Here is a 17995-nt window from a genome sequence, read left to right as displayed (position 1 = left end):
TGGGGAGAGTTAAGTGCCTAGTGCGTGTAGCCATGCTGCGCGGGTGGCCTTCACTCATGGCTTGTATCCGAGGCTGCGGGAACAGGCGGAGTCCTTCACCATGGGAGGCATTTCCTGCGGGACCAGCTTGCATACTGCGCGTAAGGACGTCACTTCTCTGAGCATGGTTGGTCCTGCGGATCCAGTTGGTCTCTGCGCAGACGTCCCTGTTTAAGGTGAGTCTTGCGGGTCCAACTGGGCTCTGCTGGGACCTACCTCTTCAGTGGTGTTTGTTAGAAAATAGAAGATTATAAGATCAATATGACATCATCTCTTATTTTGGAAGATTATAACAACAAAGAAATCAAGACCGTTGCAATCTCATAAAGAAATGATTTCCAACTTTTTATTATTTTATTGTATTTCCTTATTCATGCTTAAAGGAGCATCTATTATATTGTACTTTTTCCTATGTAAAATATACATCAAAATATATCAAAAACTATTATTCTCTGTGTATCCTTTTGTCTTCAAACTCCAAGATGATATCAAAGCAGAGTGAATGATCTTTGGGTCAACTCATTTGTTCATCTTCTAACCTTCAACATTCAAAAAACCAAATTCCAGAACCCAAATCCAGTTTATTTCTCAAAGCCATGTCTGAAAACAACAGTTTATCCGATAATGATTTGTCATTACAGATTGCAAATCTCCTCAAAAACAGTCTCAATTCTCAAAACCATAACCAAAAACAAAACCTTTCTGATAGTTTGAAAATTAATCTCAAACTTGACAGCCAAAATTATGCTCTTTAGGCTCGAATGATTCGAGTTGCCATTGGAGGAAAATCCAAATGCCTCTTGAATCATTTAACCGAAAAACCACCAGATCCAATGGATGACCAGTGGGAGCAAGATGACCTAGTGGTCTTCTCTTGGCTCATTCAAAATATCGAGCCTTCCCTTGCTAGCAACCTAACCGAGTTTCCTACATCAAAAGCGTTGTGGGATGCTCTGGTGATTACGTATAGTAGTGGGAAGGATAAACTACAAACTTTTGATCTACATGTCAAAGCCAACGAAATCAAACAAAACGGTGCACCTCTAGAGGATATCTGGATCATCATGCAAGGGATTTGGGGCGAAATCGAACGAAGGGACCCGAACCCTATGACATGTGCAACCGATATCACAACTTACAACAACATCAGGGCTGAACAGAAACTCTTCCAGTTTCTGAATGCTTTAGATCGTCAATACGATCCGATAAAAAGAGAAATCCTACGGTGGGAACCCTTACCCTCCGCTGAAGGTGCTTACGCTGCCGTACGCAAAGAGATGGCTCACCAAAAAAGGGACGTCTGCGCAGTTCAACCCGCAAGACTCCTTAAACGGACGTCTGCGCGGTTGAACCCGCAAGACTAAACTAAAGGAACGTCTGCGTAGAAACCAACTGGATCAGCAGGACCCACCACGCTCAGAGACGTGACGTCCTCACGTGCGGTACGCAAGCTGTCCCCGCAGGAAACGCCTCCCAATGGTTTCCAGGTACTCCGCCTGTTCCCGCAGTTACGGATACCGGCCATCAGGGAAGGCCACCCGCGCAGCATGGCTACACGCACAAGGCTTAACTCTCATAATAATTCAGCAGTCACCTGAAGAAGGAATGAGCAAGCCGGGAACATTCCCGCACAAAGGCGGGAGGGGGAATACTCCCGCCCAAATGAGCCAGTCCGTACGATACTGAGGATCTTTTACTGTACCTGACGAGGTATGGGCAAAAGATCTGTCCAAAGATACGACAGCTCATTGACAACAGTATGGCGAGCAGCATGCTCTTGTACTGTATGTCACTATTAGCCGCTGCCTACTCACCAACTCCTGTCATACCACGTGCCTAGCCTGTAGTTGGTGAAAAAGGAATAGTGCACAGCAGGCCTGGTCACTATCAGCCGCTGCCTACTCATCAACTACCAGCATGGCACGTGCGTAGGCCACTGTTGGTTGAACAGGAATACTATTCAGCAGGCCACACCTCCTTGGAAACCTACCTTCGGCTATAAATACCACAAATGGTATGATCATCTCATCTTAACATATCTTATCATATTATACCTGATATCTGCTCTAGCAATCTCTTAATATACATTTATATTTAAAGAGCAATCTAGTCTGATTCTCACGCCGGAGGGTGGTCACAAGGAGGAACCCCCCCCCCCCCTTCTCAGTGACAAGCTCACGGTGTCTGTTTTGCAGGTTATCAGAAGAACCATCTTTTCTGGATCTAACCCCTCGTGGGAAACAGCTATCTAACCCCCAGGTTACCCGTAATCTGCCCGGGGTCCGGTTAGTGTTTCTTCATTGGCGCCATCCGTGCATAAAGCTAGAACTTCATTTCTTTTCAGTTTTTTCAAACTTTTGGAAAGATGGTTAAAGAAATTCCGGTAACCACAACCCCAGCTACTGGGGGGAATACCGGCTACACAGTCTTTACAAAGACTACCCCGGTTACCCAAGCCGGGGCAAGTGAAGTAAATTTTACGAACACTACCCCAGCTACCCAAGCTGGGGCAAGTGCAGTAAATAATCGCTCACTGGGATTCACCGATACCCAGTTAGAGAAACGAACAAGACTCCCCCGCCAAACACTCGATGAAGTTAAGGCATGGGCGGAGGCACGTCAGAAAGAATTCCAAGCTGAGTTGGACGAACGCTTGCGTTCCGTCCAACAGGCTGACGAATTCGAAGAATACTTGGACGATGACTCGGAGGAGTCCGACTCCGACGCGAACCCTCGCCATAGGGCAAAAGGGAAGCGTAAGGAAACGGACTCCCAACCGAGAAGGCATTTTGGAGAAGCCTTCAAACCAAAAAACACAGGTGGAAGTCCACGTGACTTCTCCAAAACATTCAGACCAAATGTTGCAAATGCAGGAACGTCCAAATTTGCAAGGGACATTGCAGAAGCAATTGCCCCAAAAAGTGCCAAACAAATGTCCAGCATAGGCACATATGATGGTATATCCGACCCAGATGATCATTTGAACATATTCATAGCGGGGGCAACCGTCAGTAGTTGGACGGAACCCACGTGGTGTTACATGTTCCAAATGACGCTTGTCGGGGCTGCTAGAGCGTGGTTCGATCGTCTACCGGTCAACCACATCTACGACTGGGCTGACTTCCAACAGAAGTTTAGCCAACATTTCAGCCAACAACGAAAGTATACCGAGGAGCAATGGACAATCCTCAAGTGCATTCGAGAAAAAGATGAATCTTTGCTAGACTTCATCACTCGCTTCAATTCGAAGAAGCTAAGTCTGGGTAACATTAGCGAAGATCTTGTTCGCGCTGCCTTTATTCAGGGCGCGAACGACCCAGAGCTCATCCGCACCTTAACGGGTAAAGATGGCATGCCATCCACATGGGATGCCATCAAGACAGCAGCTAAACGCTTTGCGGAAACGGAGAAGCAACTGGGTAGAGATCTCCCACAGAGCACAAACCTCTACACCCAGAAAACAAGAGAAGACAACGTCCTTACCGCCCGATTAAACAAAAAGCGAAAGCTAGGCATTTGGCAGTCAAGGGTAAACTTTGACACCTCATCCGGCTTGCAGCATCGGTTAGGCGGAAGGGATAACGTACAGTCAAACAAGAACTCCAGATGGACGCCGCTCACCAAAAGCGTCACCGAGATATTCGCTACTGAGGAGCTCCCATGGCCAAAGCCTCAAATAATCCGACATCGTCACAATGCTGATCGGAGCAAATACTGTGACTTTCACAGGACAAAAGGCCACAACACCTAAGAATGCATAGACGTAAAGGACATGGTCGAAGCATTTTTCAGAGATGGGACGCTCGCGCACCTCGTGGCGCAATGAACGCTGAGCAGGCTGATGCGTGTAGAACCCCAGCTGGGGAAAACACGAATAAAATTCCAGCTTCAATGTGGAGACTACATGCTGCATAAAGAACGAAATCCCGAACCAGGTGCGTATCGGCTCGATGGCACTCCCATCCCAACAACATGGAAGGGAGCTCAATTACACAGTTTGCATGTAAATCAATTCCAAATTTGTAAAGAAAAGGCCAAGAGCCACTTCTAATGGAAATGATTCTCCTTAGAACATCGACGCTGATGATTTTACATTTATACTTTTAACTATCAACACTGATGCCGGTTTTCACCGCATACATAAGTGTGAAAGTCGTTGCATGGGGAAGGCGGCAAAACCCGCATAAACCCAAAAAACGGCAGACCTTCACGCAGGTCAGTTAAAGGGGAAAAGTTCAGTCATCCTACTAAATGAAAGTGCCGGTCTATCCGCATGAATCATGAGAGGAAACTGAACACTAACCTATTAACAACCGCGCGTCGAACGGTTAATTTATTCAACACGGATATGCCGGTTTTCACCGCATAAATACGTGGAAAGTCGTTGCGTGGGGAAGGCGGCAAAACCCGCAAAAACCCAAAAAACGGCAGACCTTCACGCAGGTCAGTTAAAGGGGAAAAGTTCAGTCATCCTACTAAATGAAAGTGCCGGTCTATCCGCATGAATCATGAGAGGAAACTGAACACTAACCTATTAACAACCGCGCGTCAAACGGTTAATTTATTCAACACGGATATGCCGGTTTTCACCGCATAAATACGTGGAAAGTCGTTGCGTGGGGAAGGCGGCAAAATCCGCATAAACCCAAAAAACGGCAAACCTTCACGCAGGTCAGTTGAAGGGGAAAAGTTCAGTCCCACTAAATGAAAGTGCCGGTCTATCCGCATGAATCATGAGAGGAAACTGAACACTAACCTATTAACAACCGCGCGTCGAACGGTTACTCAAAACAGAATTTCTAACAAAAGGATGAGGAAAACCTACACGCAGGTCAGATATGGGTAAAGTTTAGCCATCCTACTAAGTGCAAGTGACGGTCCTACCCGCACAATCACGAAAGAGGAAGCAAAACTTCACACCTATTATCTACCACGTTCAAAGGTTAACTTATCCTCAAAAAGGATGAGGAAAACCTACACGCAGGTCAGATATAGGTAAAGTTTAGCCATCCTACTAAGTGCAAGTGACGGTCCTACCCGCAAAATCACGAAAGAGGAAGCAAAACTTCACACCTATTATCTACCACGTTCAAAGGTTAACTTATTCTACACTTGGAAAATTGCTAATTTAAACTAAAGTATGCAAGTCATATAACGTTTATAAAGCAAGGAATCCAGAGAAAGTAGCGGTCTTACCCGCAAAAAGATTTATATTTCACAATGATTCATTACAAGAATGGCCGGGTAACTACCCGCCTACAAGAAAATAAATCTATACAAGATAAATCTATCCTAGCAGTGGGAAGGGATCTTCAGGATCAAGCTTCAGGGCCACTTCCACTTGGACCAGCACCGTCAGTAGAGCGTGGCAGTTCAAGGAAAGCTTTAAGGATAGCTAGCCCATCATCAGCAGCAGCAACTTGGTTCACCTTCTCCACCACCGGATGCGGGAAGGCGGCATACTGATTCACTGCTTGGTCGTAAACAGCTTCAGTATCAACATTGTACAAAGGGAAGTTGGAAGGCGGGATGCCTTTCTCAACGAACCCTAGACCAAGCAGGAAGCCGGCCTTTTCCCCATCCTCGTGAGAAGCGTTGAGGGCTGCGCTCATAGCATCATCATAAGAGGTCTCTGAGAAGACCCGATGCACAACCTACAAGAAAATATACAAGTGTCTAAACCTTTTCTATTTATAGAGAAAAGCGTAAAGACATGAAAAACATACCTGAGACAACGCTTCTCGAAGAAGCCATTCCTTGGCAACCAGAGCTTCTTGGAGGGCAGCTTGAGCTTCGTTACGGGCGCGTTCGGCTTCACTCTTGTTGAGGTTGGCAAGCAACACTTCTTTAGCCGCAGCCTCTTCGACGCCCTTTAGCTTCCGCTCAGTATGGTCAAGCACCCCCCTCTGGTCCAAGATCTCCTGGAGCTTTTTGGCGTCTTCCATCGCCAAGGCATCATGAGCCTGCTGGAGAGCCTCTAATTTGGCTTTAAGCTCTTCATTCTCCACGCGTAGAGGCTCAGCAACAGCTTCAGCCTTGGTGGCCCTCTCGGTTGAGTTCCTTGCAGTTTCCTTAGCCAGCCGAAGCTGTTCATTAACAGCTTGGGCAGCCTTGGAACGGACCTCGAGCCGGGCCTGAACTTCAACCTCGAGGGCCTTGAAGGCCTTCTCCTTTTCCGCAGCAGCTGCGGTAAGCTTTACGTTCTCCTCCCGGACAGCCCGTGCCCGAGCTACTTCTTGAAGACGAGCTGCTTTTAACTTGTCGTTTTCACGACAAAGCAGCTCGACGCGCGGCTGCATCCGGGCCTTTATCCGGGTTATCAACGTATACCACCCCTGGATGCACCTCCAAGAGTAGAAGGTCATCAGGCGGTCAACATAGGGCTCAATGCCCAGAATCCGGCAGACCCACTCGAAGTGGCGAATCTTGGCAATCGCCATCGGATGCACCTCGGTCAGGTGCACACCGTGCCTCTCAAGGACACGGTAAACAAACTTTGTCAATGGGAACCTAAGATTCCCATAAACAAAGAATGCAGCATATACCCCGATCTTGCCTCTGGGGGCATCGTACACCGTCTGATGAGGTTCAGGAAACTCAGGATCGAGAGACTCGAGCATGAACTTCCTGACGATGTACTGATACAGATCGACAGGCAGAGCACACTGGCACTCGCCAGCAGTACTCTTGTCATCGGCTGTAGACTCGAGATCACGTGAAGACATCTTGCAGAAGAAAGAAGAAAACGATTTCAAGGGAATGCTCGACTGAAAAGATGAGTATTCGCCGAAAATCGTTTTGAAGATGAAGAGAAGAGTGAAAGTGTGGATTACAAAGAACCCTCTCCCCCTTTATATACTAATCGCAATTAATGCGATGAATTTAATGCGGAAGAGAGAGAAATTGAAGGTGCAATAAAACTATGACACGTGGCAAAAAGCAAGCTGGCAACAGCTGTTGACAGGACGCGTACCATTAATTTCGCGGCCACGCGCTCGAAAAATCGTGCCCACGCGCCTAAAAAAGCGTCTGGAATGACCATGTACTGTCACGTCACCATAACTTCCTGCACGTCCTGACACAGTCAGAAGAAACCGTCGCACGACGTTACAGAGGTTTTGGACTGTTCTTATCCTTTCACCAACTCTTCGAATTTCAAAAAAAAAAAAAAAAAAAAAAAATTCAAAAAGATTCAAAAGTAAGCGGGAAAATACCCCTTACCTTGGCAACCAAGTAACTATAAGACGGGTGCGGGTACAGTGTCAAGGCAAAACCCTTCACATACTTAGCACCCGCAGGGAATTGAAGCCAAAAATACCTCGGCAACCAAGTAACTATAAGACGGGTGCGGGTACAGTGTCAAGGCAAAACCCTTCACATACTTAGCACCCGCAGGGAATTGACGCCAGGAATACCTCGGCAACCAAGTAACTATAAGACGGGTGCGGGTACAGTGTTAAGGCAAAACCCTTCACATACTTAGCACCTGTAGGGAATTGACGCCAGGAATACCTTGGGAGTAAAGTAACTATAAGACGGGTGCGGGTACAGTGTCAAGGCGAAACCCTTCACATACTTAGCACTCCGCAGGGAAATGAAACCAAGAAGGATCTTCTGGGCCATGCTTGCGCAAACGGGAATAACATCCCCGCATAGCGGGAATGTCGAGAACTAGATTGTTTGAAACTTCAAGATGGAATTGGTGGTTTTAACATAATTGATCACTATGTTCAAAACTACCAAAACCTCATGGAGAATCGACACAAGAGGTACTCAACGCTCCTGACTTGCGAGGAGGTTACAGACCTACCCGCATCATACCTTAAGATCAAGCAGAACAGTGGGAAATTCTGCGTGACATTAGGACTTCCGTGGGAAGAATCCCCATGGAAAACCTTAAAACTAAACCCTTTTCAAAAACCCATTGCTTAAGTCCAAAAGTTCACCTCACTTTATTAAACATTCATGAGAAGAACATTGGACTGGGGGGACTTGAAGAGGTAGGTCCCAGCAGAGCCCAGTTGGACCCACAGACTCACCTTGAAAAGGGACGTCTGCGCAGTTCAACCCGCAAGACTCCTTAAATGGACGTCTGCGCGGTTGAACCCGCAAGACTAAACTAAAGGAACGTCTGCGTAGAAACCAACTGGATCAGCAGGACCCACCACGCTCAGAGACGTGACGTCCTCACGTGCGGTACGCAAGCTGTCCCCGCAGGAAACGCCTCCCAATGGTTTCCAGGTACTCCGCATGTTCCCGCAGTTACGGATACCGGCCATCAGGGAAGGCCACCCGCGCAGCATGGCTACACGCACAAGGCTTAACTCTCATAATAATTCAGCAGTCACCTGAAGAAGGAATGAGCAAGCCGGGAACATTCCCGCACAAAGGCGGGAGGGGGAATACTCTCGCCCAAATGAGCCAGTCCGTACGATACTGAGGATCTTTTACTGTACCTGACGAGGTATGGGCAAAAGATCTGTCCAAAGATACGACAGCTCATTGACAACAGTATGGCGAGCAGCATGCTCCTGTACTGTATGTCACTATTAGCCGCTGCCTACTCACCAACTCCTGTCATACCACGTGCCTAGCCTGTAGTTGGTGAAAAAGGAATAGTGCACAGCAGGCCTGGTCACTATCAGCCGCTGCCTACTCATCAACTACCAGCATGGCACGTGCGTAGGCCACTGTTGGTTGAACAGGAATACTATTCAGCAGGCCACACCTCCTTGGAAACCTACCTTCGGCTATAAATACCACAAATGGTATGATCATCTCATCTTAACATATCTTATCATATTATACCTGATATCTGCTCTAGCAATCTCTTAATATACATTTATATTTAAAGAGCAATCTAGTCTGATTCTCACGCCGGAGGGTGGTCACAAGGAGGAACCCCCCCCCCCCTTCTCAGTGACAAGCTCACGGTGTCTGTTTTGCAGGTTATCAGAAGAACCATCTTTTCTGGGTCTAATGTAAGGCCCCGTCACCGGTAACCCTACTTTAGAGTCGGATTTACTCATAAACACAGTTCTGCAAATCAGAGTTTATTAAAACTTTTCGCGGAATGTAAAACATCAATCATTTGTTACAAAACATTAAATCTTTTCTTTGATACCATAACACAAAACTTCATATTTAAAACATCTTTTCTTCTTTCTTCAGATGCCAGCCGTTCAATCCATGCCATGTGTCATCCTCATGCTAACTCTGTAATCAGCTCACTTGCGTGCATACTAAAAGTCAGCTACGCTGAGTGAGTTCTAGTTAATCGAACGCCATACAATACATACACATACATACATATCCGTAGATACATATCCATACTTCACTAGTTACCCTTCTGTTCTACTTACATACTCGCTACCATACATACATACATATCTACAATCACTAACCTCAGTCTACCGAGAGTACGTTCATAGTTCACCGTCTATACCTGTACTCAAGGTCGTGAACACGTACAAAGGTCCGCAGTCCTTACCTATGTTCACCCTTTATGGTACGTGCAAGGTCCGCAGTCCTTCCCTATACCATCCTACATCCACAACACGTACAAGGTCCACAGTCCTCCCCTATGTTGCAGCCTAAACCATAGCACGTACGAGGTCCGCAGTCCTCCCCTATGCTACCACAATACAACTACAGCACGTATAAGGTCCACAGTCCTTTCCTATGCTGATGCCTATCTATAATACGTATAAGGTCCGCAGTCCTTAACTACGTTGTCGTCTATTATCTGTAACACGTATAAGGCCCACCGTCCCTATCTACGTTTACATCTATCATCTACTTTACGTATAAGGCCCGCAGTCCTTAACTACGTTTACATCTATCATCTACTTTACGTATAAGGCCCGCAGTCCTTAACTACGCCATCACCAGCCGAGTCTATGTCCGACAAAAGCTAGAGGGATTTGCCATCCTAACTTACTATGTCGAACGTAGAACTCACATACCATTCGTGTACCTGTATACACATACTTCACATATACAATAATTACATTATAGCATAAGAACACTCTAGGCGTTCTTTACATCATTCATTTAACAACCATACCCCTTGTCGATACGTGCAATATCCGAAGATCGTTCATGCCCCGACAAGTATTCATTTGTAACGTTCATACATCTTCGATATATAATATTCGTACCTTTATTTTTAACCTGACAGTACGCGCAATATCCGAAGATCGTTCGCGTACCAACAAGCAATCATTCATATCCATCACATATATCACATATGGCATACACTTATCACTTAGGATAAATGTATTAACAACACATCGAGTATGCACACAGCCCCGAAAACATAACAAGGAATGGGGATAGAAACTCACCTGAATACTGTTACGCTCTCCGTTAATAGTTATTCCCCTATTGAGCTGTGCACGGCTAACTGTATAATATTTACACGTATCAATTAGCTACTACTACTTATGTTGCGTTTCTATCTTTATATGACCCACAACGAACGGGGGTCCGGGGGCAGCGCCCCTGGTAGCGGGGTTCTAGGGGCGGCAGCCCCTAGCGGGGTCCAAGGGGCAGAGCCCCTGGCTGGGGTTAAGCTGCCAGGTCAGCTTGGAAAAATTTTATTTTCGATAACTGCCTTAACACATTTTCCATTAGGTTTTTAATTTATTTTCTAAACGAACCTCACTTCAGGCGAAGTTAAACCTTAGGCGAACTTGGCTTCAGGCGAAGTTATACCTTAGGCGAACTTGGCTTCAGGCGAAGTTGTACCTTAGGCGAACTTGGCTTCAGGCGAAGTTATACCTTAGGCGAACTTGGCTTCAGGCGAAGTTGTACCTTAGGCGAACTTGGCTTCAGGCGAAGTTAAACCTTAGGCGAACTTGGCTTCAGGCGAAGTTATACCTTAGGCGAACTTGGCTTCAGGCGAAGTTGTACCTTAGGCGAACTTGGCTTCAGGCGAAGTTATACCTTAGGCGAACTTGGCTTCAGGCGAAGTTGTACCTTAGGCGAACTTGGCTTCAGGCGAAGTTATACCTTAGGCGAACTTGGCTTCAGGCGAAGTTATACCTTAGGCGAACTTGGCTTCAGGCGAAGTTATACCTTAGGCGAACTTGGCTTCAGGCGAAGTTAAACCTTAGGCGAAGTTACGCTTGAAGGCGAAGTTCATCAGGCGAACTTAATCTTGCAGGCGAAGTTATCGCGCTGCAGATCTGTTTGCCCATAACTCCTTCGTTTCTTAGCCAAATCACTCGATTTTGGTACCCACGGAACCGTATGATCGGCGCCTACAAACCCCAACCATCAAATCGGCCTAAAATCGACGTTTTAGGGGTCCAATTTGGGCAGTTGGGTTTCGGGTCCGGTTAACCCATCCAATCCTAACCATTTCAGTAATAATAGCTTTGTTAGATTAGTTCTTACCTTACCAACTCAGATCTATCAACAAATCTCGGGTCTCGGCTTCGAATCTAGATCGGTTAGAATGTGTGTGTTTTGAAGGTGTAAGGAGTGTGTGTTAGGGAGTTTGGTGAGAAATGAGATATTTTGGGATTTTGGGGGTATTTATATCCCTGAAATCCCATTCTCATTTAACCTATCTCAATTAACCCAAGTCCATAACCCACTTCCATTACCCGACACTAGCCCGACCCATACCAACTCCTATTCTTTTATTTATTTCCTGATAACCCGAGTAAACTTCCCATCTATTAATAAGTAATATAATTAATATTACCTTTGAAATTTCGGGATGTTACATCTAACCCCTCGTGGGAAACAGCTATCTAACCCCCAGGTTACCCGTAATCTGCCCGGGGTCCGGTTAGTGTTTCTTCAGTATTCTTGGAGCCATCTCAAGTAATACCACATTGCAACAAGGTGTAGCATCTGGTCTAGCAACTACCGGTACATATGAGACCGAGGGTACTGGCCTCGTCTCGCGAGGTCAACGTCGGTCAGACTTGGGTTCAAAATTAACAGGTTCATCACTCCGGGTTGACAAGAATTCGTTAAAGTGCAGCCACTGTGGTATGTCAAAGCACACAAAAGAACAATGTTTCAAGCTCGTCGGCTTCCCGGAATGGTGGAATGACGGTCATAAGAAGGGAAATAAGGATGAGGGGAAAACTGTTGCCACTGCGAGCGGCTCTAAAACTACCGGCAGCGGCGGTGGCAACCAATCCAATAGCAGTGACCGGAGCAACGGTTTTGGAGGCATGGCATCGGCTGATGTGAGCGGCGATTGTGATTTAGGGCACACCAGTGATGGAGGTAACGGGTTTGGGAAAGTTTTCTCAAACCCCTCTCTTGTTAATCCTAATTTTTTTTGTCCCCTAGTTCTAGATTTATTAAACAAGCCCCTGCAAGAATCAGATATTCAAAAAGGGAATGAAAAGGTGTTCAACAATTTCAAAAATAACCAAGTTTTGACAAATACCAACCTTAAAGAATCTGTTATTTGTTTAAATAACCAAAATAAAAATGTAGGGGAATCTAGAACCAATAAGCAAACTTTAGAGCCAATTGGACAAGTAAATATGGCTAAAATTTGTGATAATCTTGATAAACAATGGATATTTGATTGTGGTGCTACCGACACCATAACTTTTAAATTATCTGACATTGTTTCGATATCGCAACCTAAAATTAATCATATTAAAACTGCCAATGGGGGAATAGTTCCAGTGAAAGGAGGAGGAACTATTGAAATCTCCCCGACATTAAAACTTTCAAATTGTCTTTATGTCCCGTCATTGTCACATAAACTATTGTCTGTTAGTCATGTGACAAAAGAATTGAATTGTTCAGTATTAATGCATCCCACATTCTGTATCCTACAGGACATCAAGACGGGAGTGATTATTGGGCGTGGCACTGAACGTCAAGGATTGTACTATGTGGAAGAAGTGACTCAACATGGTACTGTGATGTTGGCGCACGGAACTACAAATAGAGAAGCTTGGTTGTGGCATAGAAGATTGGGACATCCCTCCATCGGTTATTTACACCTTTTATTTCCAAAATTATTTTCTTTCAGTGAACCATTAAATTGTGAAACTTGCGTTTTGGCTAAAAGTCATAGACATATCTTTAAACCAAATAACACTAGAGTTAAGTTAGCTTTTTCACTTATCCATTCGGATGTATGGGGTCCGGCGGAAATTATTGGGGGGCAAAACTTTCGTTTCTTCGTCCTCTTTGTTGATGATTGCACCCGTATGGTATGGATTTACTTTTTAAAGAACAAATCTGAGGTTTTTGATAAATTTAATATGTTTTATACTATGATACAAACACAATTTAAAATCAACATACAAACTCTTCGATCCGATAATGGGGGCGAGTTTATAAACGACTCCATGAAAAAATTTTGTCAAGAAAAAGGGATAATTCATCAAACGTCGTGCTCTCATACGCCAGAACAAAATGGCGCCATCGAAAGGAAAAATCGCATTCTTTTAGAATTAACTCGAGCCCTTCTAATTGATTCCCAAGTACCTAAGTCTTTTTGGCCTGAAGACTTGGCTACTGCTACTTATCTTATTAATTGGCTACCAACAAAAGCGCTTGACCTAAAAACCCCCTTACAAGCTCTTTCAGAATTTACAAAACTGTCGTCTGCTCTCACATTGCAACCACGAATATTTGGGTGCTCAGTCTTTGTCCACATACCCAAAATAAATCGACCCAAACTCGGCCCATGTGCCGAAAATGCGTGTTTTTAGGTTACGGGATCAACCAAAAAGGATATCGGTGCTATAGCCCAAAAAGACGTCATATGTAACCATGAACTATGATTTTCTTGAAACCGAATTCTTTTATATATCCCAACACAGTGGCCGGGGGAGAAAGTGAACAATGACACACTGAGTTGGTTAAAATATGTTCCAAAATGGGCTTCATCATCAGAAGAAGTCAATCACAGTATCCAAGATGAGTCACAAGCTTCCCAACAATCTAGTGGACCAACACTCAGTGTACCAAACCAAAATCGTCCCGACTTGACGTTTGAGGTAAGTAATTCTCATGAAGATAATAATGATATATTTAATAACCATGAGACAACAATAGAACAAGCAGTGCAAGAAGAACAGGGTGATCCTATGCAAAAGACAACAGTGCAAGAAGAGCAGGATGAGCTGATACAAGAAGCAACAATAGAAGAAGAAACAACTGAGAGATATGTCCTTCCACCAAGAGTCAATAGAGGAATCCCACCTAAACGATACTCTCCCATTGCAAACATAGCCGAAGGAAACTTATCCAAAGAAGCTCAAGCATTTAATTCTTCTCTATACGCTGAACAAATTCCAACTTCCTTGGAACAAGCCCTAAAATCAAAGAACTGGAAGGATGCAATGGATGCAGAGATGAAGGCATTAATGAAGAATGACACATGGGAAAAGTGTGACCTGCCTTCAGGAAAGAAACCAGTAGGATGTCGTTGGGTCTTTACAATTAAACATAAACCAGATGGAACCATTGAAAGATATACAGCACGGCTAGTAGCTAAGGGCTACCCCAAACGTATGGGATTGACTACTTTGAGACGTTCTCTCCGGTAGCCAAAATTAATACAATCCGAGTACTTATTTCGATCGCTGCAAATGAAGGATGGCCTCTTCATCAATTAGATGTTAAGAACGCCTTCCTACATGGAGAGTTAAAAGAAGTGTATATGGAAGCTCCACCAGGATTCACGAAAACCTTCAAGACAAAGGAAGTATGCCGGTTGAAGAAATCCATCTACGGGCTTAAACAATCTCCTCGAGCATGGTTTGGAAGATTCACTATAGCAATGAGAAAATATGGATTTCGACAAAGCAACGCTGATCATACGCTATTCCTTAAACAAAGAGGTAAACTTGTTACTTGTTTAATTATATATGTTGATGACATAATCATTACAGGAAACGATGAGGAAGAAATGAAGAACTTGAAGACAAATTTGTTCATGGAGTTCGAGATGAAGGACTTAGGAAGACTTAAGTATTTTCTTGGTATTGAGGTACTAAAGTCTAAGCAAGGAATTTTTATATGCCAGAAAAATACGTTCTTGACCTTCTAGCCGAGACAGGGATGATCGATTGCAAGCCTGTTGACACTCCGATGATGGTAAACCACAAACTCCGCATGGAAGAAGAATCTGAGTTGGCAAACAAAGAAATTTACCAACGGCTGGTGCGTAAACTGATATACCTCTCACATACTCGTCCAGATATTGCGTATGCGGTTGGGGTGGTCAGTAAATTTATGCATCAACCTCAAGTAACTCACATGGAAGCAGATGGAAAATTATCAGATACCTCAAAAGAACAGTGGGACATGGGGTCCTTTTTCAACCAAATAAGCATTTGAAGATCCAGTTATACACTGATGCAGACTGGGCAGGAGACGAATATGATCGAAGATCAACATCAGGTTACTTTACATTAGTTGGTGGAAATCTGGTTACATGGAGAAGCAAGAAACAAAAGGTGGTAGCGTTATCCAGTGCCGAAGCTGAATTTCGAGGGATTGCACGAGGCATCGCAGAGGTATTGTGGATACGTAGACTTATGACTGAGATCGGCTTTCCCCAAACTGAATCTAGTATGAATCTAGTAAGATCATGTGTGATAACAAAGCTGCAATACAAATTTCACATAATCCTGTTCAACATGATCGCACAAAGCATGTGGAGGTCGATAGAAACATTATCAAAGAAAAACTCGAAGCTGGAATTATAGAGCCGCCCTTTGTTCGATCAGAAGACCAATTAGCGGATATCTTAACAAAAGCTGTCAACGGAAGAATCTTCAACAATTGTTTAGACAAGTTGAGCATCGGAGATCCCACTACTCAATTTGAGGGGGAGTGTTAGAAAATTGAAGATTATAAGATCAATATGACATCATCTCTTATTTTGGAAGATTACGACAACAAAGAAATCAAGACCGTTGCAATCTCATAAAGAAATGATTTCCAACTTTTTATTATTTTATTGTATTTCCTTATTCATGCTTAAAGGAGCATCTATTTATATTGTACCTTTTCCTATGTAAAATATACATCAAAATATATCAAAAACTATTATTCTCTGTGTATCCTTTTGTCTTCAAACTCCAAGAGTGTTAAGAAATCCTCCCGATGATTGGAACTATATATTATCAAGTCATCGGGTGGCGGTCCCAGAAAAACATTGAACCATGTGGTGGAAGTCGAGAAGAAGGCTCGAGAGATTCCAAGGCCAGCCGCAATGGACGGCAACCAGTAGGGAGCAAATTCATAAATAATCCAATCCGGAGACTCTTCTTCTAGAAACCGAGTGACCTCGGGCTGAAGACCATCGAAAGCTCTCTTGAGGTGATGAACGTCATCAGTGCGGACGTCCATGGTCGACTCTGCGTTCTCGGGAAGCTCTTGAACACGCGGAAGTGTGAGCTTAACAAGATTTATGAGCGGTGGGAGGTGGGAATTAGCAGGGAGACGTTGTATGTTTCTGGATGTGGAGAGAAAAGAGACTTTGTGACCCTTTTGGGCGACAAATTTGGAGAGTTCAAGGAAAGGGTTCATGTGGCCGAAAGCGAGCCATGGTAACATTGCTACATGAAGCTGTTTACGGTCGTTCGAGGGAGCCATTGTTGTAAATGATAGATTGGCTTTGCTTTGGATCATATATAAATATATTATTGGAGTAGTACTGTTCCATTTTGTTTTCAAGGTAAGGTTATAAACGTGTGGCAGAGATAATCACGTTATACACCTGTACTTTAGTTTAAAAATCATTTTAACATGTATAAAAGGATTGATCATGCACTAATTAATATTAGAGCAAGAAATAAATCTTAACAATTGAATTCACAAATCAATGCTTAAAAATACAAGATAATTTTTTTGTAAATAGTTTGAATATTTGATCAAATATTTTATGATTAAAAGGGCAAAGTTGTCAATAAGGTGTAGACTTATAATAAGTAATTCTTTCACTTTGGAAACTGCTTGACATAAGCGAAATGACACTATGTATGTATGAAATTGATACAAGAAATCTATGACTTTAAACCAGATTGATTCTATTTGTTGGTGTATAAGAAGCAACCGTTCGTTCGTTGTTAGTGATCGATATTATTGTTAAGCACAATAGGGGTTTTTCTAGATCTTGAGTGACCGAACCCTAGCTAGGCACAAAATCAAGGTATGTAGGATAATTTATGGGTTTATTTTAATCAAAGTAACATATAACTAATGCATACATTTTGATTTGTATTTAGTTATAGTTAAACCAATAAGATTATTTTATGGGGTTTTTTAGTTCATTAGAGTGCCCTACACCTAATAATTATGTTAATTCATTGTGTTTGTTAAACGAAGAGTTAATGACACAATGCGTGTTATTGAAGACCTTTTTTCTAGTAATGACTACAAGATGATATTTTTATAAATAATTTGAATATCTGATCAGATGTTTTATGACTAAAAGGGCAAAGTCGTCAATTTATAGGGTAAAGACTTATAATAAGAAACGTTTGAATCCCTTCTTTCACTCTCGAAACCGCTTGACATAAGCGAAACTGACACTCCGTGTGTATGAAACTGATACAAGAAATCGATGAATTTAAACCAGATTGATTCTATTTGCTAGTGTATACGAAGCAACCGCCCGTTCATTGTTAGTGATCGGTATTGTTATTAAATACAATCGGGGTTTTTCTAAAGCAACAGTGACTGGACCCTAGGCACAAAATCAAGATAATTTATGGGGTTTTTTTTAAACAAAGTATCATATAAGCTAACTAATGCATACATTTTGATTTGTATTCAGTTGTAGTTCTTTAGAGTGCCCTACACCTAATAATTAGGTTGATTCTTTGTGTTTGTTAAACCAAGAGTTAATTTTGTTAAAATATAAAGTGATAAAATTCTCAGAATTAGGAATATTTCTTTTGTGTACAAAGATTGAGTAATGTAATTGTGTTTTGTATAAATATATCTTGCG

At 43.4% G+C, this 17995-nt stretch overlaps 1 protein-coding gene and 1 pseudogene across 1 annotated transcript; one reads left to right on the top strand and one right to left on the bottom strand.

Annotated features, from left to right (window-relative positions):
• The first annotated feature begins 800 nt into the window (after positions 1 to 800).
• LOC143569943 (uncharacterized) lies at positions 801 to 14582 on the top strand. The gene is made up of 5 exons (XM_077055728.1): positions 801 to 1290; positions 11998 to 12288; positions 12505 to 12791; positions 12858 to 12941; positions 13854 to 14582. Exons 1-5 carry the CDS (start codon positions 801 to 803, stop codon positions 14580 to 14582), a joined length of 1881 nt encoding a protein of 626 aa, XP_076911843.1.
• Positions 14583 to 16089: 1507 nt separating this feature from the next.
• LOC143569942 (UDP-glycosyltransferase 91D2 pseudogene) lies at positions 16090 to 16638 on the bottom strand (annotated as a pseudogene).
• Positions 16639 to 17995: the final 1357 nt, after the last annotated feature.

The sequence above is a fragment of the Bidens hawaiensis genome, unplaced genomic scaffold (genome assembly GCF_021521415.1).
Source record: "Bidens hawaiensis isolate Kalapana, Puna unplaced genomic scaffold, B.hawaiensis_p1.1 tig00024806_1, whole genome shotgun sequence".
Lineage (NCBI taxonomy): Eukaryota > Viridiplantae > Streptophyta > Magnoliopsida > Asterales > Asteraceae > Bidens > Bidens hawaiensis.
Note: the sequence above shows the minus strand (reverse complement) of the source record. Positions and strands in the feature narration are given on the sequence as shown.

Excerpts from the sequence above, each read along its gene's own strand:
- LOC143569943 (XM_077055728.1), top strand. The coding sequence starts at position 801 with ATGATTCGAGTTGCCATTGGAGGAAAATCCAAATGCCTCTTGAATCAT. Across the intron at positions 12,289-12,504 it reads AGGGCACACCAGTGATGGAG|GGGAATCTAGAACCAATAAG; the intron begins GTAACGGGTTTG and ends ATAAAAATGTAG. Across the intron at positions 12,792-12,857 it reads TGTCACATAAACTATTGTCT|GACATCAAGACGGGAGTGAT; the intron begins GTTAGTCATGTG and ends TGTATCCTACAG.